This window comes from Chiloscyllium punctatum, chromosome 35, assembly GCF_047496795.1.
Source record: "Chiloscyllium punctatum isolate Juve2018m chromosome 35, sChiPun1.3, whole genome shotgun sequence".
In the NCBI taxonomy this organism is placed as follows: Eukaryota; Metazoa; Chordata; class Chondrichthyes; order Orectolobiformes; family Hemiscylliidae; genus Chiloscyllium; species Chiloscyllium punctatum.
Window position 1 is genome coordinate 13,439,896 of NC_092773.1, and position 25,168 is coordinate 13,465,063.

The following is a 25,168-nucleotide window of genomic DNA, read 5'->3' on the forward strand; positions in this document are numbered from 1 at the left end:
CGGGAATGGGCGGCCGGCGGCTCCGGGCCAGGGCTTTGAAGGGAGAGGGAGCTCACTTCGCCTCGCCCCGCCTCGCCTCCGCTCTTCGGTCGGGCCATGGACTCACGTCTGCCCGGATTCCCCCTGGTGTGAGGCGGGCAGGAGGCTAAAATGCAGCGTACCGTCTGAGGAACCGCGTGTGTGTGTGTGTGTGTGTGTGTGTGTGTCTGGGTGGGTGGGTGGGGGGTTGGGGAGGGGGTGGGGGGGAGGGAGGGAGGGGAGGGGGGGGGGTGAAGAACCGGGTTTTAGTTTGAGTGGTTGGCTGGGTTGGGGGTGGGGGTGGGCGGGGGGGGGGGGGGGAGTGTGGGGGTAACATTTGAAAATCACCGGCGAGAGTCAAGCGGAAACGCAGAAGGAAGCAAAATAGGACCAGGAAAAGGATGGGTGAGTAAGCTAAGTTCATTTCACCCTCCCCACCACCCTCCCCAACACACTCTAAACCCCCCTACTTCACTCCCCCACCCTCCCACAGCCACCAGTGGCAGGATCTGAATGTCAGGTCTGAGCACTGATGAGCACTGACATCTGTCAGGCAATGTGTCAGGCGAACGTTCGGGAGACTACCTGAATGAAGCGCAAGACGTTTTCCGTTCTGCTGCTGGTGAATTTAGTGCACCGCAAAAGAGAGGGGCCGACTGCGGCGCACGGGGGGGGTTTTGTTTTGGGGGGGGGGGGGGTGGGGGGGTGAGCCGTGTCGGTGGGAGAGGGGGTGGAGGGTTAAATCGGGAGACTGGCACTGAACTGATTGTTGTTTTGTTTGGAAAAGGAGAAAGAGAGAGTGAGAGAGAGAGAACTGCGGGCGCCTGTAAATCAGAAACAAGAGAGCAGAGGAAGGGTCGCTCATTGCCCCCCCCCCCACACCACCCCCAACCCCCGTGGGCACTCTGCTTTTCCTCCACACAGGCTGCCAGACCTGCTGAGCTTCTCCAGCAATTTCTGCTGCTTGGTGCGCTGGTTAATTTCCCTCTCTAATCGCTGGCTTTTTTTTTTGCCTTTTTCCATTCCCCTTCTCCCCTCACCTCCCCCTCCTCTCCTCTCCCCACCTTCCCGCACCCCCCCCCTCTCTCCACACTTCCCCCCCCCCCACCCACACACACACACACACCCTCAGGTTTCCACCTGGAGAGACGCCAGAGAGCCACCTTGGTGTGTGTCGCCGCGATGTGGCTCGGAGCGCTGTCCAGTGCTGAACGCGTGTGCCCCCGGACGTGCAGGTGCGACGGCAAGATCGTGTACTGCGAGTCTCAGGCTCTGCAGCAGATCCCGCGGAACATCTCCGCCGGCTCCCTCGGCCTGTCCCTCCGCTACAACAGCGTCCGCTCGCTGCGCGCCCACCAATTCTCCGGCCTCAACCAGCTCACCTGGCTCTACCTGGACCACAACTACGTGCACAGCGTGGACGCGGACGCCTTCCGCGGGATCCGGCGCCTCAAGGAGCTAATCCTGAGCTCCAACAAGATCACCCGGCTGCCCAACGCCACCTTCCACCCGGTGCCCAACCTCCGCAACCTGGACCTGTCCTACAACAAGATGCACGCCCTGCAGCCCCCCCAGTTCAAGGGGCTCCGCAAGCTGCAGAGCCTCCACCTCAGGTCCAACTCACTCAAGGCCATCCCGGTCAGGGTCTTCCAGGACTGCCGCAACTTGGAGTTCCTGGACCTGGGCTACAACAGGCTGAGGAGCCTGGCACGCAATGTCTTTGCCGGCCTCATGAAGCTCACCGAGCTCCACCTGGAGCACAACCAATTCTCCAAGGTCAACCTGGCGCACTTCCCCCGTCTGGCCAGCCTGAGGACCCTCTACCTGCAGTGGAACCGGATCCGGGTTTTCAGCCAGGGCATCTCCTGGACGTGGAGCTCCTTGCAGAAGCTGGACCTGTCCGGCAACGAGATCCAGGCAGTGGCGCCAGGCGTCTTCCAGTGCGTGCCCAACCTGCACAGCCTGCACCTGGATTCCAACAAGCTGACCACCGTCAGCCAGGAGACCCTCAGCTCGTGGGCCTCACTCACCACCATCAGCCTCTCGTCCAACATCTGGGAGTGCAACAGGAACATCTGCCCGCTGGTCAACTGGCTCAAGGACTTCCAAGGCTACCGAGTGGACAGCGCCATGATCTGCGCGGGGCCCAAGCCGCTGCTGGGTGAGAATGTCATGGAGGCGGTCGACCGCCACTCCATCTGCTCCGGGGCCCCGCCTCCCGCCACCCGCAGTCCGTCCGGCGCCCGGACCACGCTCAAGACGGCAGCCCCGCCACCAACCAGCGCCGTCAGTGTACCGCCACCCACGGCCACCACCACTGGCCTCCCCACCAATGAATCACTCCCGGAATCAGAGCACGACCTGGAGCCCATCTCCCTGCACAAGATAATCGCGGGCAGCGTGGCCCTCTTCCTCTCGGTCACCATGATCCTGCTGGTCATCTACGTCTCCTGGAAGAGGTACCCGGACAGCATGAAACAACTGCAGCAGCGTTCGCTCATGAAGAGGCGTCGGAAGAAGAGGGAATGTGAGAGGCAGATTAACTCACCCCTTCAGGAGTATTACGTGGACTACAAGCCAACTAACTCAGAAACCGTGGACGTACTGGTGAATGGAACAGCAGCGTGCACATACAGCAGACCCGTCTCAAGGGAATGTGAGGTACGAAGTATTTGTGCTCCTTTTATCTCTGGGGGTGGGGAGAAGGCAATGTTGTTTCTCTATTTTGTACAGAGACTGTTCTTTTGTTGCCAACTTGTTGTTGTTGAAAGTACAATGGACCAGGTCGCCAGTCTGCATCAGGCCCTTTCAAATGTACGTAGCACATGGCAAGGTGCAAGTATCATCTGGATTCGGTTGGCAGTGTAGTGTCAGGGCAGGTAATTCAAGAAACAGTCGGCGCTTGTGGTTTTTCAAGAATAGTCTCAATAGAACTGCACTAACCATTTTCTGCAGGTGGGCAATTGAGCAGAAATGATGCATTAACCAATGAAAAGACTGTTTGGGATATTACTATAAATTCGTCTCAGCCATCTTCTCAAAAAGTGGCCACAGCTCTTTACATCCAACCTATAGGCCACTGCAACCATTCCTAATGAGGATATCACACCAACATGGAAAACTGAAATGGCCCAGGGTTAGTGTCTTTCCCAAGCCTTCCATTAAAAAGCTTCAGTTTTGACCGAGTTTGCACACAGGCAGAATCTGCACAGAATCCTACCACTCATTCCCTGCATGACTCCATCCCCTCTCCAATCAACCTACACTTGAGAATATGTTCATGGTTTTCTTCAGGCACATGTCCGTCAATTAGTAGCCTGCCTGCCTCATTAGTCACCTATTATATACTACAGCAGTGGGCCATTCCAATGGTATTTCCACAACAATTATCAAAAGGAAAGAGCCTTATCTTTTTCATGCAGATCATTTACTTGCCAATTCTGTATCAGAAGGATTTCATTTTAAAATAAGCCAGTAAGTTGAGCAAATGCATTTGTTCAGTTTCAGTGAGGTGAACTAAATTCACCAAGCCCGTCCTGTTGTTTTGTATGTTTCTTTTCTCATGACAACTAGATCAGTCTCCCACAGATGCAGTGCTCTGACAACTGCTCCAGGCTTGGCACTCAGGTAATTCACTGACAAGTTGCACCAATTTATGAGGGAAGTCATTGATTGGACATTGCATCTGCGTAGTTGTGTTGTTCCCTTATCAACTCATATATTAGGTGATGCATGGCAAAATGAGCAGAAAATGGCTGCCCCAGAGGCTTTGTTGTGTTACCCAGTTTTAAAATAGACCAACAGGGTCCTCAGTTTAAGTCCCTGATCGATGAGAGCATGGTTGAAACAACAGCTATAGTTAGTCTGCCTGAGCTAGGAAGGGGAAGAAGTCAGACAGTCATACAGCACAGAAACAGACCCTTTAGTTCAAGTGATCAACATTATCCCCACCAACCCCCTCCCCACACCCCCCCTCCCAGTTCTGATGACTGTCCAATGACCCTACACACAGAATCTCAGTTGTGAATGTTGAGTCCAGTGTAATCAAATAGTGTCCTCCATGGTTTAACAGCAATCAACTTGACTTGTGTTCAGCATTCTCCCAAAGGAAGGTTTTAAGTGATCAATTCACCTTTTGGTATTATCAGTGACCCGGCAGTAATGTAGCAACATCACGAGCACCAGGGCTGCAGCACCCCAGCAGCAGCTCCTTACAGTCACTCAACGGAAGCAAGACGTATGTCATTTACATCACAAATAAAAGGGGCTACAAATCATCAGTTGTGTCAGGAATATTGACCAACGCAACAGTCTCCTGATCCTCATACACTCAGTATCTTTTAAACATGTCTGAATAAACACACAAGACAAGGTCCGAATGAAGCATAAATGCCGACAGCGATTGGTTGAGCCATGTGGGTTGCTTCTGTGTTGCATAAAATGGGCTGAATATCCTCTTTTTGAACTGTAACACTTCTGCGATTCTCCCCACCCTTTTTGAAGGAAATCAGGGGTGGTCAACAAATGGTGGCCTTGCAGAAATCCCCACAGCTTCCACCCGTTGACTCCATCTACACTTCTCGCTGACTGAGAAAGGCAGCTAACATCGTCAAAGACTCCACAAACCCTGGTTATAAGCTCTTCCAACCTCTTCCGTCGGACAGAATTCACAAAGGTTTACCAATAGGTTCAAAAGTATTTTCTTCCCCGCTGTTATTCGACTTCTGAATGGACCCGTCAAATTTCAAACCTAATGTTGAACTTGCACCTTCTTTGCAGCTGTACCTTTGTATTCCTTGCCCTGTTGTAGCACCCAATGATCTATGTCATGATCTGCCTGGAACCTCACGCAAAACAAAACTTGTCACTGTACCAAGTCAAAACAGGTGCGTGGTGTTCCCGCACACCTGATGCCCTTGCGGTCCATCCAATTTCATTCTTTCTGTAAACACTTTGAAAGCAGGACCATACAGTGAGCGGCTGATGGTACCATTTCACAGGTCATAAAAACAACCAACAGCAATGTTGTGGTTCTGGAGACAGACATATGCCAGACTGAGTAAGTGTGGCAGATTTGCTTCCTTGAAGGACACAAGACTCTAGATCAAAAGAAATAGGAACAGGAGTGGGCTACCCAACCCCTCAAGCCTGCTCCAACATTTAATATGATTGTGGCTGATTTGACATTTTTCTCATCTACTTTACTGCCCTTTCTCTGTGACCCTTGATTCCCCGACTGATCAATAATCTATCTATTTTATTCAGCCTGAAATAAAATTTTCCTAAAATTTTTTGTTTCACATGTGGAGGCATTGCTAGCTCAGGCAGCACTCTATGTCCATCCCGAATTGACCTTGAGAAGGTCAGCTTGAATTGCCGCAGTCCATGTGGTTCAGTACACTCACTGTGCCGCTAGTGAGCTAGTTGCTGAATTTTGACCAAGTGACAGTGGAGGAACAGTGAGGTAGTTCTAAGTCAGGACGGTGCACAACTTGGAGGGGAATTTGCAGATGGTGGTGTTGCAATGGATCTGCTGCCCTTGTCCTTCAAGATGGTGGATGTCATGGGATTGAAAAGAGTCATCAAAAGGATGGAGATGAGTTGTTGCAGTGCACCTTTTAGATGCTATACATTGCTGCCACTGTGCATTGGAGGCAGAGGAAGTATATGTTCAAAGTGGTGGTTGGGTGCCAATCAAGCAGGCTGTTCTGTCAAGCTCTTTGAGTATCATTAGAGCTGCATTCACCCAAGAAAACACAGAGAGTATTACCATTGTTCTCCTTCCTTGTGCCTGGCAGATGTTTGGCAGGCTTTAGGGAGGCAGGAAATGTGTCACATACTGCATAATGATGAACCCCAGAACTTTCCTTGTAGCCACAGTATTGATGTGGGATGGTCTGCTTTAGCTTCTGGTCAACAGTAACCCCCAGGGACTCAGAAGTTTTTGAGTGAAGAGCAACTCAGTTATTAAGAGTAACTCCCTAACCCAGGAAAGCTGTCAAAGCAGGTGGAATCAGAGGGGTCAAAGGTAGACATCTTGCTCGAGTTGTGATTGCTTGCAGAGCATGAGTGGGTGGTTTGACCATTTCAGATGCCATGCAGTCAACAGATACAAATAAGTTGCCTATTAACCACATGCAGTCTATTCTCTGCTCAAAGGATATTTCCATGTATTTTATAAGGGATGGGATTGAGGGCTGAGGTAAGGAGGTAGTTTGAGTTGACCAATCATAAAATAATGGATTTGTGGATCTCATTTGCGGGTATTTGAGAGGTCTTCCTCAAGTTTGAGATAACCAATTACAATCTCAAATTTGTCCAGTCTTTTGGCTGGTAAATATTCTGTGCTTTGTGCTTATGACAGTGAATCAATTGGACAAATATTTATTCTGTTAATACATACATTCCTTCATAAAGAAAATGTGGTTAATCATTTGAACAATGCCTGGCTATTTTGGCTTCATCAGTCTGAGCTCAGTGAAAACCTTGAATTCAAGTACATTGAATATATTTATAGCTGAAAATGTGTGAATAACTTTACAGAAAGATGGTTATTTCCCACTCTCAACAGCAAGATGCCGATAATTTACAAGCATCTGTCAATCAACTATTATTCCCACTTTTGACTCTAAGTGTTGCAGGTTAATCACTTTCCCTCCTTTGTCAGCCCTGTGCAATGGTACCTGTATGCCTGTGTCTCAATGTTTTGGTCTGTGCATTCTTGCATACTGTGATCCGCCTGTACTGCTCGTAAACAAAGCTTTTCACTGTCTTCAGTGCACTTGATAATAAATAAATCAATCAGTCCTGAGTACCTAAGAAATAGCTTTAGAGCTATCACAATGTCATTGCTGTATCTCAAATTCACAACCATATACCAGCAAATCCCTCAGCAATGCCATAGGACAGCACACTGTTGACGAAAATTTACAGAGAACTTCTGACATTTGCCTTCAGGAAACTCAGTCAGCCCATCTTCCATTCAGCTGCCCAAAGCTTCCAGAAGGAGGCGCAATTTCAATCCAGTAATTCCATGGTAAGTCTAGTACAGGAAAATTGGGTTACTCTGCACAGGGCTCGGTGTACACAGCTACCACTCAGTATGCATGGTGTGGGAAATTCCCACAAACTAGCCCGAGTTACTTGCTATTTGCCAGAACAGGAATGCAGGCGTTAAAATTGGCCTTGCATTCGCCAGGGTCAAATGAGCCCAGGTGCAACGTTGTGTGGCTGCTGCCTTTTATTGAGAGGCTGATGACTCTGGATCCTGGCTGAAACTTAGACATAGCTACAACCCCTCCCATGGCAGAAGAACTGACCAACGCCACTTGTTTCAGCTCACTCATGAAGAATGAACACCTGGGCGAAATGGTCAGGAGCCAGTGATTGATATGTCAGCCAGACTCAAAAAGAATGGGCTGAGATAAGGAAAGGAAAGGCCAGAGATAATTCTGCCAAGAGAAAATCAAAGTTGAAATGTCAACAATGAGGCATTCCAACAAGTCATGTTTATTCAGTGCTTTGAATTATTCTGATTCTTGGTGATGCTTAACCCAATTGCAACTGCATCCCCTTTAATATGCAGTTTAAATATTGAACTCCTTGGTTAATTCATATTATTCCCTTGGTATATTATGCTGCATCATGATAAGCTGCACCAGAACCACCAAAGCTGGGAGTAATTTTACATTTTAAACCTTTATTTGTACATATTATTCCTTGTGTTTATACAAAAGGCTCTTGTGACTGAACACAGTCCATGCTCCCACATAAAATGGTCTTTAACAAGCGAGCTTTTTTTTCCCAAACTGAATATCTTTGCTGCTGCAAATGGGCTTTCTGTTGTTAGTATGCTGAGGTTCCTCTCCACTGAGCCGCGCACGAGATTGCTTCCTGGTTATTCAATCAGGAGAAAGCAACATGCAAATAGAAAGAAAAGCACCTTTGAAAAGGCGTACAGGGGGTCGGGGGTGTGGGTTTCACTATTGAGCAAAGCAGTACTTATGCAGGAGGTATAAATGAATTGTTCGGTGCTCAATTAGCTGAGGGATGGTGGGCCACACATCACAATTGTATTGTCACCTTCAGACAACTCAGCAAGGATTTCATGACAATGTGGTGAGAGATTTCCCTGCTGGTTTGAAGAGCACACAAATTTACCATGCTCCTGGGTCGTCTTGTGCTGGGTGCCGACAAACCAAGAAATGATGCTTTGATACATTCAACAAAACAATGCTAACACCAGATCCACCCCCCCCCCCCCTCCCACCCACCCCACCTGCTCCCACAAACCCACAGCATACTTCCAGCCCCAACCCCGTCAAAACCCGTGCCCTTTGCAGAATAACTCAATTCCTGTGTTGCAGAATGAGGTCCTTCAGCCCGTCACGACTGGTTGCCCAAATAAGCACTTTGACTCACTGCCAATATCATTACAGGTTTATCGAAGCATTTTAGGATGCAATTCCTAATTTGCAACTGATCAATTTTTTGCGGGAGGGGTTCTGCGGCTGGACATAACTTCAATGGAATCTCTCCAGAATGGAAAAAGGGAAGGCTGGAGGGAAATTTAACTTTGAAGATTCATCTGAGATTCCCTGAAATGAAGCAAGTATGAATGAAGACCACTCTGAAATTGATTGTGGCAAGTTTAAATATTAGGTTCCTCATGTTTCTTCCGCAGTGTCCCAGTTGCAAGTTTTTATGAATAGGTTTGAAAAAATTAATTGGCATTTTGGGATTTCATTGACAAGTTTCATTATTCTGCCGAAAGGTTTTATTTTTATTACAGACTGGGAAAAGCAGCAACAAAAGCAGAAATTGCTGAAAAATCTCAGCAGGTCTGGCAGCATCTCTGTTTCTTCCAGCAATTTTTAAGTTTGTTTCTGATTTCCAGAATCCGCGGTTCTTTTTTATTTTGGGAGGGGAGAAAGCACCATCTATTTCCCACTTTGTGGCTCAGAGTAAGGTGTTCACTTGTTTCAGATCAGGTGTGGACGTCAGATTTCTTGCCCTAAACTAGCACAGATGAGACCGAGTGACTGTCGATGGTAGTTTCATGGTCGCTATAAAATTTCATAGGATCCCTATAGTGTGTAAGCAGGCCATTCTGCCCATTGAGTCTACACCGACCCTCCAAAGGGCATCCCACGGAGAGCCACCACTCTACCTGCATTTCCCATGGCTCAGCCACCAAGCTTGCACATCCCTGGTCACTATGGGCAATTGGCCACGGTCAATTCACCGAACATCCAATTGTGGAATGAATCCAGAGCATCCAGATGAAACCCACACAGACACGGGGAGAATGCGCAAACTCCACACAGATCGTCGCCCAAGGTAGGAATCGAACCCCAGTCCTTGACAATGTGAGGCTGTAGTACTAACCAGTGAGCCGCCATGCCACCCAAATCTGAAACTAGCTTTTAATTTCAGGTTTTAAGAATTGAATAGGAAATTCCAAAAGCTTCCATGGTGAGATCTGAATGCAGACCCCCAAAGCATCAGCCTGGACAACTGCAGGGCTAGTCCAGTGACACAACCAAAACATCACTGAAATCAAAGTTGCCAAGACTGTAAAGATTGAGGAGCTCCAACCAATTTATATCACAGAGAAGTGACACCAAATCTGGATTTTGCAAGATTGTGGATTGAAGGAGGCAAGGATGAGATTAATTCTAGGTAGCTCTAGGGCGGCACGGTGGCTTTAGGGCGGCACGGTGGCTCAGTGGTTAGCACTGCTGCCTCACAGCACCAGAGACCCGGGTTCAATTCCCGTCTCAGGCGACTGAATGTGTGGAGTTTGCACGTTCTCCCCGTGTCTGCGTGGGTTTCCTCCGGGTGCTCTGGTTTCCTCCCACAGTCCAAGATGTGCAGGTCAGGTGAATTGGCCATGCGAAATTGCCCGTAGTGTGAGGTAAGGGGTAGATGTAGATGTAGGGGTATGGGTGGGTTACGCTTCGGCGGGGCGGTATGGACTTGTTGGGCTGAAGGGCCTGTTTCCACACTGTAAGTAATCTAATCTAATCTAATCTAATAATGGAGACTGGCACTGTTCTGAAACTGGGCTGAGCAAATTCGTCTCAGTGAGGGCTTTTTGCAGGGCTCACCTCTTAACTCGCCTCTGGATTTGATCGCCGAGCCCAGAGGTCAAAAGACAGGGCGATGCACAATCCATTTGCATAATTGCTTCAGAGGATGCTCTTGATAGATTGCACTGACAGAATTTCACTGGCCTCCGGGAAGTGGAGGCGGGCAGATTAAGTTTGTGAGGAGCCAGGATAGACTGGCTTCTTGACCGTTTCCTGCAGTTAGGGAATCTTGTTGGTTGGTGATAGCTCCACAGGAAGTAGGTCATTGTCACGGAAAAGGCAGCAATCTTGGCTTCCGGAAGCCAAATTGTTACGATTAGTGAAAGACTAAAAGAATCAAGAAGATTGCCAGGAAGAAAAACTTGGGTTTTTTTTGAGTTTGAATAACAGGAGACACAAAGACAAAGCTCTTTTGCGTGCACTCATCAGGACTGAATCACAAGAAAACCAACCAAGACAGGCAGCACGTTTTATTGCAAAGGAAACAAAAAATGCTAGAATTCAGAGCTGGAGAGAGAGCAAGCTCATGTTCTGATTACTCTTAATCAGATCTGGGAGTTATCTTGTGCTTCAATCTTGCTGAATACAAGAGGAAAGGCCACGCCGTCATGTCTGCTTTGAGCAATGTTTAAACTTTGTACTGTCACACAATGATTTATACTTGAAGATTAATGTGTGATGCAGGTGTTGGCAGGTGATGGGACTTGGACTACGAGCTTGAACCTGAGGACAACCACTACTGAAATGTGCCTTGAACAAGGTTGGAGATTGGAAGATCCTTCTCTTCTCCTCCCCACACACCTCAATGATGGTGCATTTATCCATTGAGGAAGACTGAACTGCTAATTTGGTGCCTCCGTGTTCACCTGTTACAGCCAGAGTCAAAACTAGGATTGGCGAAATCCTTGATTCCCGGAGGGGGTCAGCTTGGAGGTCAGGGGGCCACTGAATAATGAGGGGTGATGGTGTACACCTCCACTAGAATTATGTCCTGGGAGAGAAAGCTCAAGGTTAACCTCCCCCCTGTCAGCTGATGTTCAAATGGCCAATGAACGACCACCTCGGGGCCTGATCACAGTGCTACTGGCACTATCCCAGCTGTCACCAGTGTCTAGATGGGGTCAACCTGTATGGTCAGCTGGCCACCCTCAGGAGTGGGGTTTCCTCAATCAAAGTGCATCAGTCTGAGGATGTCTGTTGGGTGCCACCCCCAACCCCAGAAACCCCTGACCATGAATCAGTTTTCTCCACTAGTCCTGGGGGTCTTCTGGACACCTGATGTTCTGATGTTGCTCTTGAAGCAGCAGATAAGGACCCACTCAATGACATTATTGAGTGTAACAGCTCATGACCTCTACTGGGTTCGCAGTTCAAGCTGGGTAGGATATCCGCCTCCTCTGGTATTGGTTCCAGAGAAAGACCAATCAGTCATCTCACCAGTGCCTGACTGATGTAGAGTTCAGTGAGAGTTCTCTGGAAAATGTGAAGTAAAGGGTTAATTGTACCTTGCCTCTCAGATTACCTATTGGGTATGTACATCGGGGCTGTGTCAGAGCAAAGACATGGAATCTGTAGGATTCTATACAATGTCCTTTCTTAGTCTGCCTTGTATATAGATATGTTTGATAAACTTTTCTGAATGATTACTTTAACTTTACCTTACCTGAAGGACATGCAGGTGCAGATCTCTCACCTGATCTCCCGACAAGACCCCAGGTGCCTGAACAAGATTCCGCTCAGTGGTCTTCCTGATCACCTTGGAGAGATGCACTTCTTAAAAACTAGTGGAACTATCCCTGGGTATTCACCCAAATCAGGTGCTGCTGATGAGGGAAACAGCAGTGTAGTGGGAACATCACTAGACAAGTAAACCAAGGCTGGGTAAACATTTGGGGAGAAGGGGGTGGGAGAGATGGGGGTTGACATGTTACCAAATCAGACCATGGCAGATGGTGAAATCTCAGTTTTCATAAAGGAGTTTGATATAGTTCTTGGGGCCCAAGGGATCAAAGGGGTTGGGTTGAAAGTAGAAACAAAGGCACTGAGTTGGAAGATCAGCCATGATTATACTGAATGGCGGAGCAGGCTCAAACAGCCAAATTGCCTTTCACAGATCATATTTCCAACGTCTTTATGATCGGTTAGCCTCCTAACCCTCATGAGCTGAATCACTCAGTCCAGTTAAAGCGAGAGGTGTCCATGAAATTGGACTGCCGTCCTCAACTGGCGGTGATTGGGAAACCAAATGTAGCCTTGGATCGCAATAACTGTTCAACAAACACTGTGGTCGTGTGTGCATGTTGACACAGATAAAGGAATGCATGTATTGATACAAAGCAATTCACATTCTCAGGATGAACAAACAAAGCACTTTAGAAGTAATGAAACTAGTTTGAAGGGTAGCGATCAATCCGTTGAGACCCACACACGGTAAGATGAAGCACAAAATGCAACAGCTTTGTATCCGCAGTGAGCCAATCACTGCCTGACAAGAGGGAATAAAGGCAGAGAAAATCTGAGGTAGTTGAATAATGCACAAAGTAGAACTGAAATCAGAGCTTTGGCTCAGCAAATAATTTTCATCTGCAAAAGTAAATGATTGACCAGGCCTCATTTGGTATGCTTGTGAGATAGACTGTTTTCACTTCCCATTACTATTTCCCCATAAATGTAATCAACTAAATCTATTTTAGTCAGACAATCCATCTCCTCTCAGTTAATGGAAGCAAAGTGACATGGTACATTCAGAAGGGCCCATGGACAATCTTGTATAAATGTATTCTGACAAATAACTTAAATTTTTCATGTCACTTATCCAATGGGATTTTATTTCCATTTCTATATATTAAATGGGTGTTTAAACATATAGAGCTGATTGTTCAATGTCTTTACTCATTAACAACAGAGAATGCTCTTCTCATTTCTGATGCATAAATTCTGCTTCCCACTATCATATACCCAAGGACTGCTATTCTGCCCAATATACACAGGAGCTGTTATTCTTCACAATAGACACAAGGGCTCTGATTCTATACAATGTACACTAGGGCTGTTATTCTATATAATACACACAGGGGTTATTGTTCTTCATAGTATAGATAGAGACTTGTTCTTTATAGCATGCAAGGGGGCTGTTTTTATTTCTCGGATTTCAGGGACAGTTATTCCATTTAACATACAAAGTGGAATTATTCTCCCATATATACAGAGACTGCTGTTTGTTCATAATCTGCACAGGAACGTGTTGTGAAATGAAACTGTTTATCTCTGATACTGAATCATCCTGTGCAGCAGCTATTCTGTGTGATCAGATCAGGAGCTGGCCCTGTATTTCCCTCCGCAGTAAACACCGAGCACACTATCAACACAAAATGACAGAACGAGAGTAAAAAAACAAGCAGATTATGATCTCCTATCATTTTCGAGCTTCGGAATATCAGTCAGCAACCACTTTTGAAACAGGAAAGGAACTTGTTGTTGATGGCACTGACAACAGATCGACCAGCCCCGTGAGTCTTATTCACTCATGGCATGATGAACCAAATGCAGTTTCCTCACTCGGATTTTAAATCAGGGCAGCAGGTGCAAATTGAACTCTGCAGCAGTAGATATTTCCCATCCAGCCTGCCACTTCCACCTGGAGGGAGCAGGTTGGGCTGTCAAACAGCCAGGATACTGATGAAGGTGACAGTTCTGTGACTTGCCACATCTACTCTTTTTCCCCATTGCCATTGTGGATTAACGGCAATTTACCAATTAAGCCTGACTCTCAGGGTAATTTTCACACATGGCATCTACATATTCTTTTTTTTAAACATTCTTGCATGAGATGTGGGCATTGTTGGCTAATAATTTATTACCCATCTCTAGCTGTTGTATGACAGCATGGAAAGAGACCCTTCGGTCCAACCAGTCCATGCTGACTACAATCCCAAACTAAACTAGTCCCACCTGCCTGTGCTTGGCCCATACACCTCCAAACACTTCTTATTCATGTACTCATCCAAATGTCTTTTAAATGTTGTGACTGTCCCCACATCCACTACTTCCTCTGGCAGTTCATTCCACACACAAACCACTCTCTGTGAAAAAAACAATTACCCTTCATGTCTTTTTAAATCTTTCTCCTCTCACCTTAAAAGTATGCCCCCTCACCCAGCCTATCCAGCCTCTTCTCATAACTCAAACCCTCTATTCCCAGTAACATCCTGGCAAATTCTTTTTAAGACCATAAGACCATAAGACAGAGGAGTGGAAGTAAGGCCATTCTGCCCGTCGAGTCCACTCCACCATTCAATCATGGCTGATGGGCATTTCAACTCCACTTACCTGCATTCTCCCCGTAGCCCTTAATTCCTTGTGACATCAAGAACTTACCAATCTTTTTGAACTCTCTTCACTTGATAATTTGCTTCCTCTAACAGGATGACAAAAAAGTGGACATTGTAGTCCAGAAAAGGCCTCACCAAGGTCCAGTACAACCTCAACATAACATCCCAACTCATATATTCAATGGTGTGTGCAATGAAGGCAAACATGCTGAATGCCTTTTTTAACCACCTGTCTTTAGGCGATGCAAACATCAATGAACTGAAGAAGGTGGTGGCAAGTTGCTGATGTGTTGTCCTGTGACAGCATTTGGAGATTCAGCCTCTTGAACCTCTTTGATCCAATTCGATTTTGACTGATTTATACCTCAAGTGCAATCAATTGGTACATGAACTTATTCCGAAGAGTCATGTTGCACTCAACATGAGCACTGTTTCTTCCTGCACAGATGGTGCCAAACCTGTTGAGTTTCCCCAGCATGTATTTTTTTCTATCCCAGATTCTAAGGGTGGCAGAGAGCAAAATGAAATGTTTTGAGGTAAGAGGGCAAAGATTTAAAAGGGACCTGAGGGGCAACTTTTTCATGCAGGGGGTGTGCATGTATGGAATGAGCTACCAGAGAATGTGCTGGAGGTGGTACAACATTTAAAAGATATCTGGATGAGTTTGTGAACAGGAAGGGTTGAGAGGGGCATGGGCTAAATGCTGGCAAATGAGACTAGGTTAATTTAGGATATCTAGTCGGCCTGGACGAGTTGAACCGAAAGGTCTGTTTTCGTGCTGTCTAACTCTACGAGTCTTTGATCTCCAGCATACACAGTAATTTGCTTTTCATGAGCCAACCATGATTCTTTACATTGCACACTTCCCAGGGGTTCCTCCACTGTTGACATCCTCCCACAGCATTTCCTTGGACCAAGTGTTTCCTGAGTAATATCCCAAGTGACCTGAGCTCTAATTGTATATTTTCTGGGAAATAGCCTCCGCATTTAGCTTTCAAAAGCATCAAATATTATAAACGCCTTGATCAATCACCCCTCAATCATGTGTACTCAACATACATTATAACACTGCATAACTTTACCTCTGATGTGGAGGTGCCAGTGTTGGACTGGGGTGGACAAAGTTAAAAATCACACAACACCAAGTTACAGTCCAACAGGTTTATTTGGAAGTTCAAGCTTTTGCAGTGCTGCTCCTTCGTCAGGTAGCTAGTGGGGCAGGATCATAGGACACAGAATTTATAGCAAAAGATCAAAGTGTCAGACAACTGATGCGATGTGTTGAACAAACCTAGATTGCTGTTAAGTCTTTAATTACTTAGAATAGGTTGCAGGTTTCGATTCATTAATATCTAAGTCCCAGAACTTCTTTCAAGTCACGTTCCTGAAATAACTTAATGTTCCATTTTAAAAAAAGATGATATCTCAGCTCAGACAATGCACTAAAGGTGTGAGGTTAGAGTCTGTCTGTATTCCAACCTTGAGTCAGACCAGTTCTATTCCCAAAGTAGAAATTTATAAAATGTCACATGGACTGACTGCAAACAGATTGTGTGCTTTTCGAACAAAGTAGAATGTGTCTGCAAATGCAAATTCACCCTGTAGACTTACATGTGTGTGCATGCGTGTGGGGGAGAGAGTGTGTGTGTGTGTACGCAAGTGTGATGGAGTATATGCATGTGAGAGGGTGTGCACGTGATTGTGAGTGTGAGTGTGTGTGTGTCTGAGAGATTGTGCATATGACAGAGGGTCTGCGTGAGTGTGTGAGTGTGATCATGTGTAAGAGTGTGTGTGCATGTGTGTGTACAGTGTAGTGGGGTCACCTGTCGTGTGACACGAACCCAAGATCCCAGTTGAGGCCATCCTCATAGGTACTGAACTTGGCTTTCAGTCTCTGCTCGGTGACTCTGCATTGTTGCGTATCCTGAAGTCCACCTTGGAGGATGGTCAACTGAAGATCCGAGGCTGAAAGTCCTTGACCACTGAAGTGTTCTCCAACTGGGAGGGAACCTCCCTGCTTGGCAATTGTTGCGCAGTGTCCATTCATCTGTTGTTGTAGTGTCTGCTTGGTCTCACCCATGTACCGTGCCTCGGGGCATCCTTGCCAGCAGTGTATGGGATAGGCAACTTTGGCCGAGTTACAGGAATATCGGTCTGACTCAAGGTCGGAAAACAGGCAGACCCCCTCATACCTTTAATGCACTATCTGAGCTGAGATGACACTTCTTTTTATAAATCCTTAAGTTATCTTGGGAATGTGACTTGAAAGAGGTTCTGGGATTTACATATTAATGAATTGAAACCTGCAACCCATTCTAAGTGATTAAAGACTTAACAGCAATCTAGGTTTGTTCAATACATCGCATCAGTTTTCTGACACTTTGATCTTTTACCATTAACTCTGTGTCCAATGATCCTGTCCCACTAGCTACCTGACAAAGCTTTACTTCCATAAATTCCTATTGGACGATAACCTCATGTTGTGTGAATTTTAACTTTATCGTTACCTAAGTTGGGCTCTTAGTGGATCAACATAAAGAAGCCACTGAAGAGAAAATTAGGTAAACATATGATGTAGAGAGCACTTGTGGTGCAATGGTAGTGCCCCTACCACTGAGCCAGGAGGCCTGGGTTCAAGTCCCACATCCTCCAGAGGTGTGTATTAGCATCTCTGAACAGGTTGATTGGCAAGTGTAGCATTCCCATGTGATGGACAAAGGAATAGGGGTAAAGACTTAAACTGTTCAGCTTGTTTTTGAACGACACATTGTACACCTTTGGAAATTGATGAGCTTTGGGTTCAGAAAGGAACAGACTGACTGAACAGATTCGCCCTGGTGTCTGTCCACTGCCGGAGTCCGCAATAAACAGTGGCTGGGTCAACTTGTCACTGTCTTACAAGACGAGAGATGCTCTGTCATTGACCTGAGGGTTACCACACCTTAGGTGAGGAGAAAATGTTGAGAAGGAGAACCCTGCACTGTAACCGCAGCAGGTACAGGGATTGAACCCACGCTGTTGGCATCACTCTGCATTGCAAACCAGCCGTCTGCCTGACTGAGCGAAACTGACCCCCTCTGGACACTGACCGTCAGTCGCCCAGAATATCCTGCCTGACTCTCCTGGCTTGCTTCCTCACACCTGAAGGAGATGTGTGCGGGAGAAATAAAGGGAAACCACAAGAAAGGAACGTCAGGCTCATTCTGCCACTCGCATAAACCATCCACAAGCCCCGGGCAGCAGCATCTCCAAGAGAAAACAGGATGATACACCAGCCAAATCACACCAAAATAAAAACCCTGGGCCATGTTTCTCCAATTCCCTCGGGAAGTCAAGCAAGCTTTGGAGACTGTGGCTCCCCATGACTCAGCAAAATCTCAACTAAATAGAGAACCACTACCCACGCCCACCCCCCCCCCCCCCCTCTCATAAACACCCCCTCGACTACCCATCCACCTTAAAACTTCACTTCTAAAGACCACAGGAAAGCGATACTTATCTTGTCTTGGGAGAAATTCACTCCAGAGGCTGATGCATTTCTGAAAACAAATCATTGCTGACATTGAGTCAATTTGGGGTCAGAAGAATTGCTTTTCTTCTCAGATGAGAGGTCGTCTTATTTGCCCAGTCTGTTTTGGATGACACATCTCACAAAACCAAATCCATTTGGGAAACTCCAAACAAGCTCTCACCATGCCCAACTAATCAACCAGGATTCTAGCAGCCTTTCTTGGTGTTGAAGAGCTCAAAAATGTTCCATTATTCTGACTAAGTTCCCTTGCAAGTCTGTCAGGACCCTTGATACCTTTCCTGATGTCCAACATTGGACACACACCAGTGTCGCAAAAGCCCTGTGTCACTGAAGAATAGCTTCATAGAGTCATCGAGTCATAGAGCATAGAAACAGACCCTTCGTTCCAACCACTCCATGCTGACCATAATCCCAAAGTGAACTAGTCCCACCTGCCTACACTTGCCCGTATCCCTCCAAATCTTTCTTATTCATGGACCTATCCAAATGTCTTTTAAACATTGTAACTGTACCTGCATCCACCACTTCCTCTGGAATTTCATTCCATACATGAGCCACTTGTGTAAAACAAAATAACCCCTCAGATCTTTTTAAATATTTCCCCTCTCACATTAACAATATGCTCCATAATTTTGAAATCACACACTCCAGGGAAAAGACACCTGCCATTCACCTTACTTATGCCCCTCATGATTTTATAAACCTCCATAAGGTCACTCTTCAACCAAAAGGTTGCAAAAGGTCCCAGCACATCTAGCTTTTCCTTATAAATCAAACCCTCCATTCCCAGCAACATTCTGGTCAATATTTTGTGAACCTCTCCAGCTTAATAATTTCCTTCCTATAGCAGGTGACCAGCACTGCACACAGTACTCCAGAAGAGGCCTCACCAACAGTGTGTACAACCTCAACATAATTTCCCAACTCCTGTACCCAAAGGTCTGAGCAATGAAGACAAGCGTGCTAAACACTTTTTAAACCACCCAATCTACATGCGATGCAAACTTCAAAGAGTTATACACCTGAAGCCCTAGGTATCTCTGTTTAACAACACTCCCCAAGGCCCTTCTCTTAATTGTATAAAGCCTGCCCTTGTTTGTTTTACCAAACTACAATACCTTGCATTTATCCAAGTTAAACTCCACCTGCCACTCTTTAGCCCATTGACCCAATTAGAATCATCGAGTCACAGAGATGTATAGCACGGAAACAGACCCTTCAGTCCAACTCGTCCATGCTGACCAGATATCCCAACCGAATCTAGTCCCACCTGCCAGTAATTGGTTCATATCCCTCTAAACTCTTCGTATTCATGTACCCATCCAGATGCCTTTTAAATGTTGTAATTGTACCAGCCTCCACCACTTCCTCTGGCAGCTCATTCCATACATGCACCACCCTCTGTGTGAAAAAGTTGTACCTTAGGTCCCTTCTATATCTTGCCCCTCTCACCTTAAACCTATGCCCTCTAGTTCTGGTCTCCCTCATCCCAGGGAAAGGTCCTTGTCTGTTTACCCTGTCCATGCCCCTCATGATTTTATAAACCTCTATAAGGTCACCACTCAGCCTCTGATGCTCCAGGGAAAACAGTCGCGGTCTATTCAGCCTCTCCCTATATCTCAAACCCTTCAATGCTGGAAATATCCTTGTCAATCTTTTCTCAACCCTTTCAAGTTTCACAACATCCTTCCAATAGGAGGGAGATCAGAATTGCACACAACATTCCAAAAGTGTCCTAACCAATGTCCTGTACAGTTGCAACATGGCCTTCCAACTCTGACATTCAATGCTTGATTAAGATCTATTTGTAATCTTAAAAAACCTTCTTCATTGTCCACTATGTCACCAATTTTAGCATCATCCACAAACCTACTAACCATGCCTTCTATATTCTCATCTAAATCATTTATATAAATGACAAACAACAGTGGACCCAGCTCCGATCCCTGTGGAACACCACTGGTCACAGGCCTCCAGTTCAAAAGACAAGCTTCCACCATCACTCTGTCTCCTGCCATTAAGCCAATTTTGTATACAATTGACAAGCTCATCCTGAATCCCATGTGATCTAACGTTGCTAATAGTCTACCATGTGGACCTTGTCTAAGGCTTCACTAAAGTCCAAGTAAACAACATATGCTGCTCTGACCTCATCAAACCCCTTGGTTCCTTCCTCAAAAAAACTCAATCAAGCTTGTGAGACTCACTTTCCCTCTCACAAAACTGCTGACTGTCCTAATCAATTCTTGTCTCTCCAAATGCATATGAGGCTTGTCTTTCAGAATCACCTCCAACAAAGTACCCACCACCAAAGTTAGACTCACAGGTCTACAGTCCAGGCTTCGCCTTACATCTCCTCATAAACAAAGAAACAACATTTGCCCTCCTCTAGTCACCCAGCACCTCATCTGTGGTTATGGATGGCACAAATATGTCTGCAAAGGTTCCGCAATTTCCTCCATAACTTCCCACAAAGTCCTGGGATACACTAGATCAGGTACCGGAGATTATCCACCTTAATATTTTGGAAGACCTGTCGCACTTACTCTTCTGAACTGTTTCCTAAACATCAATATTACTTCCCTGAGTTCTCTAGCCTTTACTTCTTTCTCTGCAGTAAAATCTGATGTGAAATATTCATTGAACACCACTTTCATCTCCTGCAGTTCAACACAAAGATGGCTTCTTGATCTTTAAGACGTCCTACTCTCTAGATGCTCTCTTGCTGTTCGTGTACTTGTAAAATCTGTTTGGATTATCCTTAACCCTACTTGCCAAGGCTATCTCATATCCTCTCTTTGCCTTCCTGATCTCCCTCTTAAGAATTAGATTAGATTATTTACAGTGTGGAAACAGGCCCTTCGGCCCAACAAGTCCACACCGCCCCGCCGAAGCACAACCCACCCATACCCCTACATCTACCCATTACCTAACACTACGGGCAATTTAGCATGGCCAACTCACCTGACCTGCACATCTTTGGACTGTGGGAGGAAACCGGAGCACCCGGAGGAAACCCACGCAGACACGGGGAGAACGTGCAAACTCCTACATTTTTATACTCTTCAAGAGGTTCATTTAAACCCAGTTGTCCACATCTAATATATGATTCTTTTTTATTCTCAACTAGAACCTCAATATGTTTAATCATTAAAAGTCCTCTAAACCTACTGACTTTACGTTTCACTCTAATAGGAACATAACGAGTCTGAACTCATTATTACATGTCTGAAAGCTTCCCACCTATGACCATAAGACCATAAGAGATAGGAATGGAAGTAAGGCCATTCAGCCCATCGAGTGCACTCCGCCATTCAACCATGGCTGATGGGCATTTCAACTCCACTTACCCGCATTCTCCCCGTAGCCCTTAATTCCTTGTGACATCAAGAATTTATCAATCTCTGCCTTGAAGACATTTAGCATCCCGGCCTCCACTGCACTCTGCGGCAATGAATTCCACAGGCCCACCACTCTGTGGCTGAAGAAGTGTCTCCGCATTTCTGTTTTGAAATGACCCCCTCTAATTCTAAGGCTGTGTCCATGGGTCCTAGTCTCCTAACCTAACGGAAACAATTTCCTAGCATCCACCCTTTCCAAGCCATGTATTATCTTGCAAGTTTCTATTAGATCTCCCCTTAATCTTCTAAACTCCAATGAATACAATCCCTGGATCCGCAGCCGTTCGTCGTATGTTAGACCTACCATTCCAGGCATCATCCGTGTGAATCTCCACTGGACACGTTCCAGTGCCAGTATGTCCTTCCTGAGGTGTGGGGACCAAAACTGGACACAGTCCTCCAAATGGGGCCGAACTAGAGCTTTATAAAGTCTCAGTAGCACAATGTTGCTTTTATATTCCAACCCTCTTGAGATAAATGACAACATTGCATTCGCTTTCTTAATCATGGACTCAACCTGCGTGTTTATCTTTAGAGAATCCTCAACGAGCACTCCCAGATCTCTTTGTACTTTGGCTTTACGAATTTTCTCACTGTTTAGAAAGTAGTCCATGCTTGTATTCTTTTTTCCAAAGTGCAAGACCTCGCATTTGCTCACATTGAATTCCATCAGCCATTTCCTGGACCACTCTTCCAAACTGTCTAGATCCTTCTGCAGCCTCCCCACTTCCTCAGTACTACCTGCCTGTCCACCTAACTTCGTATCATCGGCCAACTTCACTAGAATGCCCCCAGTCCCTTCATCCAGATCGTTAATCTGTAACGTGAACAGCTGCGACCCCAAAACTGAACCCTGCGGGACACCACTTGTCACCGGCTGCCATTCCGAAAAATAACCTTTTATCCCAACTCTCTGCCTTCTGTCAGACAGCCAATCCTCAATCCATACCAGTAGCTCACCTCGAACACCATGGGCCCTCAACTTGCTCAGCATTTTGGAAGTCTAGATAGACCAGATCCACTGGGTTTCCCTGGTCTAACCTACTTGTCACCTCTTCAAAGAATTCCAACAGGTTTGTCAGGCACGACCTCCTCTTACTAAATCTACGTTGACTTGTTCTAATCCGACCCTGCTCTTCCAAGAATTTAGAAATGAGGCATCCCTTTACCTCTGAACAGTCGACTTCAATCAACTTTTGGAAGTTCTTGTCTCAGACCATGAAAAATTTGCTTTACTCTAATTAAAATATTCATTTTTTTTTGGAAGGCATATCCTTTTCCATAACTATTTTTATCACCAAATAGAATCATGATCACAAGACACAAGGTGCCCTCCTATCACTTAAGTCAAGTGCCCTGTGAGAAGGTAAGATTTTACTCTTTCTCCCATCGGAATATTTCCATATTGAAAAGAAAATTTTCTTGAACACGTTTAACAAACTTTTAAAAGTTAAATTTAACAATCTAACATTTGAATTGTCCCCAACGATGTTGGCATCACATGCTCCAAAAAAACACTAAATGCTTGTGTGTATTTAACAACTGAGCAACAGCTGTTCCCCAAAGCCTCCTTTTGTGCATAATACCTCTTTGTTTAAAACAGAAAATGTAACCTTGATGTACTATCAAGACTGTCAATATTGTGCGAAGCATTTAAAGGAATAATTTCAAACAGTAACAAGTGAAATGCACACCCAGTGTCTCGGGGTGAGTGTATCTTGTTGTACACCAACATGTAACCTCAGAAGGGAGCAAGTGAATCATCCGATGAGTCACAACAACACCCACCAGCACCCAATCTGCAATTCACATTATATCTTTTTTCTCAACGAAAAGAACATCTTAACCTTTACAGAGTTTAAAAGAAAACACAGAAAGGAACTCTGACATTCAATCCCAACAGAAACATTGAAGTGCAACACACGCACCAGTGCAGACAAAGCGTGATTCACCTGAGATTGAAGGCTGGTGTTATGTTGCAGATCTGCAATCAGTGATTGGTGGTTGACAAGTGGCTTTTTCGGGTGTTGCCCTTGTTCACTCTTTCTTTGGAGGCTCTGGACATTTCAGAAGATGATGGGTGACCTCTGTTTCAGGAAGGGCAGGGATCTCAGTGGTTTTCACTTTTAGGAGACCCCCAATTGCAGAAATCCACTAGCACCAATTCCTTTGTGAGGATGAACTCAGAAGCTCCACAATTCCTCACTGAGGACCCCTGTGTGGTATAGAGAGACAGTGAATTTTTCTATCCTAAATATCATCCACTGCATTTCCAATACATACATTTCTACACACATAATGCAACTAATTGATCTCAATCAGCCTGAAATCCACTAATTTGTTGTGGATGACAAACATTCAGAGATATTCTGACTGTACTACCTGAAATTTCAAAATGGAAAGACGAGAAGGAGCGGTTGGACAAACTTGGATCGTTTTTGTTAAAGCCTCAGAGACTGAGGGGCAATCTGATAGAAATATGTCAAGCTATGATAGGCATGGATAGGGTGGCTAGTTGGAGTCTCTTTCATAGGGTGGAAATGTCAAGTGCTAGAGGGCATAGGTTGAAGGTGAAAGGGGGAAAGTTTAAAGAAGATGTGCGAGGAAAGTGTTTTACACAAAGTGGCAGGTTTCTGGAAGGCACAGACAGAGGAGGTGGGAGAAGCAAATACAATAACAATTTTTGAGAGGCACTTAGACAGATACACGAACAGAGAGATGTGGACCATGTGGAGGCAGATGTGATCAGTGTAGAGTGGCACCATGGTCAGCACTAATCTGATAGGCTGAAAGGCCTGTTCCTGTGCTGCATTCCATTCTGATGGAGACTTTTCCAAGCTCATTGCTGTGAACACATAACAGCGACAGAGCCTGCATAAAACATTCAGCTGCAATCCCTATTCAAAGGAGTTGCAGAAATTCCTGTAGAAGAAATTACAAGAATTCCTATGGATCAGGAATGAGAGAATTCCATCATTTGCTAGTTTATTAATGGTGAACTGAGTGCATTTGGAAATGACAGCCAGAATACTTAGTGATGTTTTGCTGTGGAAGGCCATCCACTATCAACATTCAAAAATCTGTTTCTTCCTCTTTTTGTCACTTGGCTTCACATTCTCACCCCTTTCATATCTTTCTCACCGCGATACTTTGTGTGCATTCCATTGCCCCATATACTCAGCACAGCTAATATCTGTCTTTTTTTTTAAAGAAGATCGAGGTGATATGAACATCCATCATTTGTTCTCCCAGAGGCTAGCAAAAGCTGTAAGTGCTCAAGCTTCAAGCAAAGCAGAGAAAGTAGCCAATTATAGTTGTACCACAGACAAGTTGGTCTCCAGGCATGCATAAACTGTCTAAAACTTCAGAATTAAGCACAATCAATGTGCTGTTTAACCTCATGAGCAGGCTGTTGGTGATCTGTGTGAAAACTGCATCTTTGCAAGCTTTTAAGCTCAGGGCTAAATATGAAATGGATTCCTCACTTGCCCACAGTTTGCAAACACAGATGCTTTGTGGAACTCTGCTCCTAACCAGACTCCAATCATGTTCAATTCCATTAGTAACACTTCAGCTGGCTTGATTTTAATGTGTTCTCTCTCTAATCCAACTACGAAATCCCATCCAATATCATTTTTCTTAAGCTCCACCTCTGTGTTACTCAATCAATTTTTTTTTGGAAGTCAAAACATCAACAGGATTATCTTGATGATCTTTCTTAAGGAAGTGAAAACACTTCCTTAAAGAAGGTCATCAAGTTGAATTGACAGAATCAATGCTTCCAGAATTCAAGTG

General features: G+C 45.5%; 1 protein-coding gene across 2 annotated transcripts in view; it reads left to right on the forward strand.

The window, feature by feature from the left end:
• The first annotated feature begins 346 nt into the window (after window positions 1–346).
• The window catches only part of LOC140459655 (leucine-rich repeat transmembrane neuronal protein 4-like), a 181,829-nt gene continuing 157,007 nt past the window's right edge, over window positions 347–25,168 (forward strand). The window contains exons 1-3 of one of the 2 annotated variants that reach the window (XM_072553992.1): window positions 347–423; window positions 1,151–2,679; window positions 10,794–12,959. In XM_072553992.1, the coding sequence (XP_072410093.1) occupies window positions 420–423; window positions 1,151–2,679; window positions 10,794–10,937 (1,677 nt within the window). In that variant the 5' untranslated portion in view covers window positions 347–419 and the 3' untranslated portion in view covers window positions 10,938–12,959. Of the gene's footprint in view, window positions 424–1,150; window positions 2,680–10,793; window positions 12,960–25,168 lie in introns of those variants that run through there. The other variant, XM_072553991.1, reaches the window with a different exon arrangement.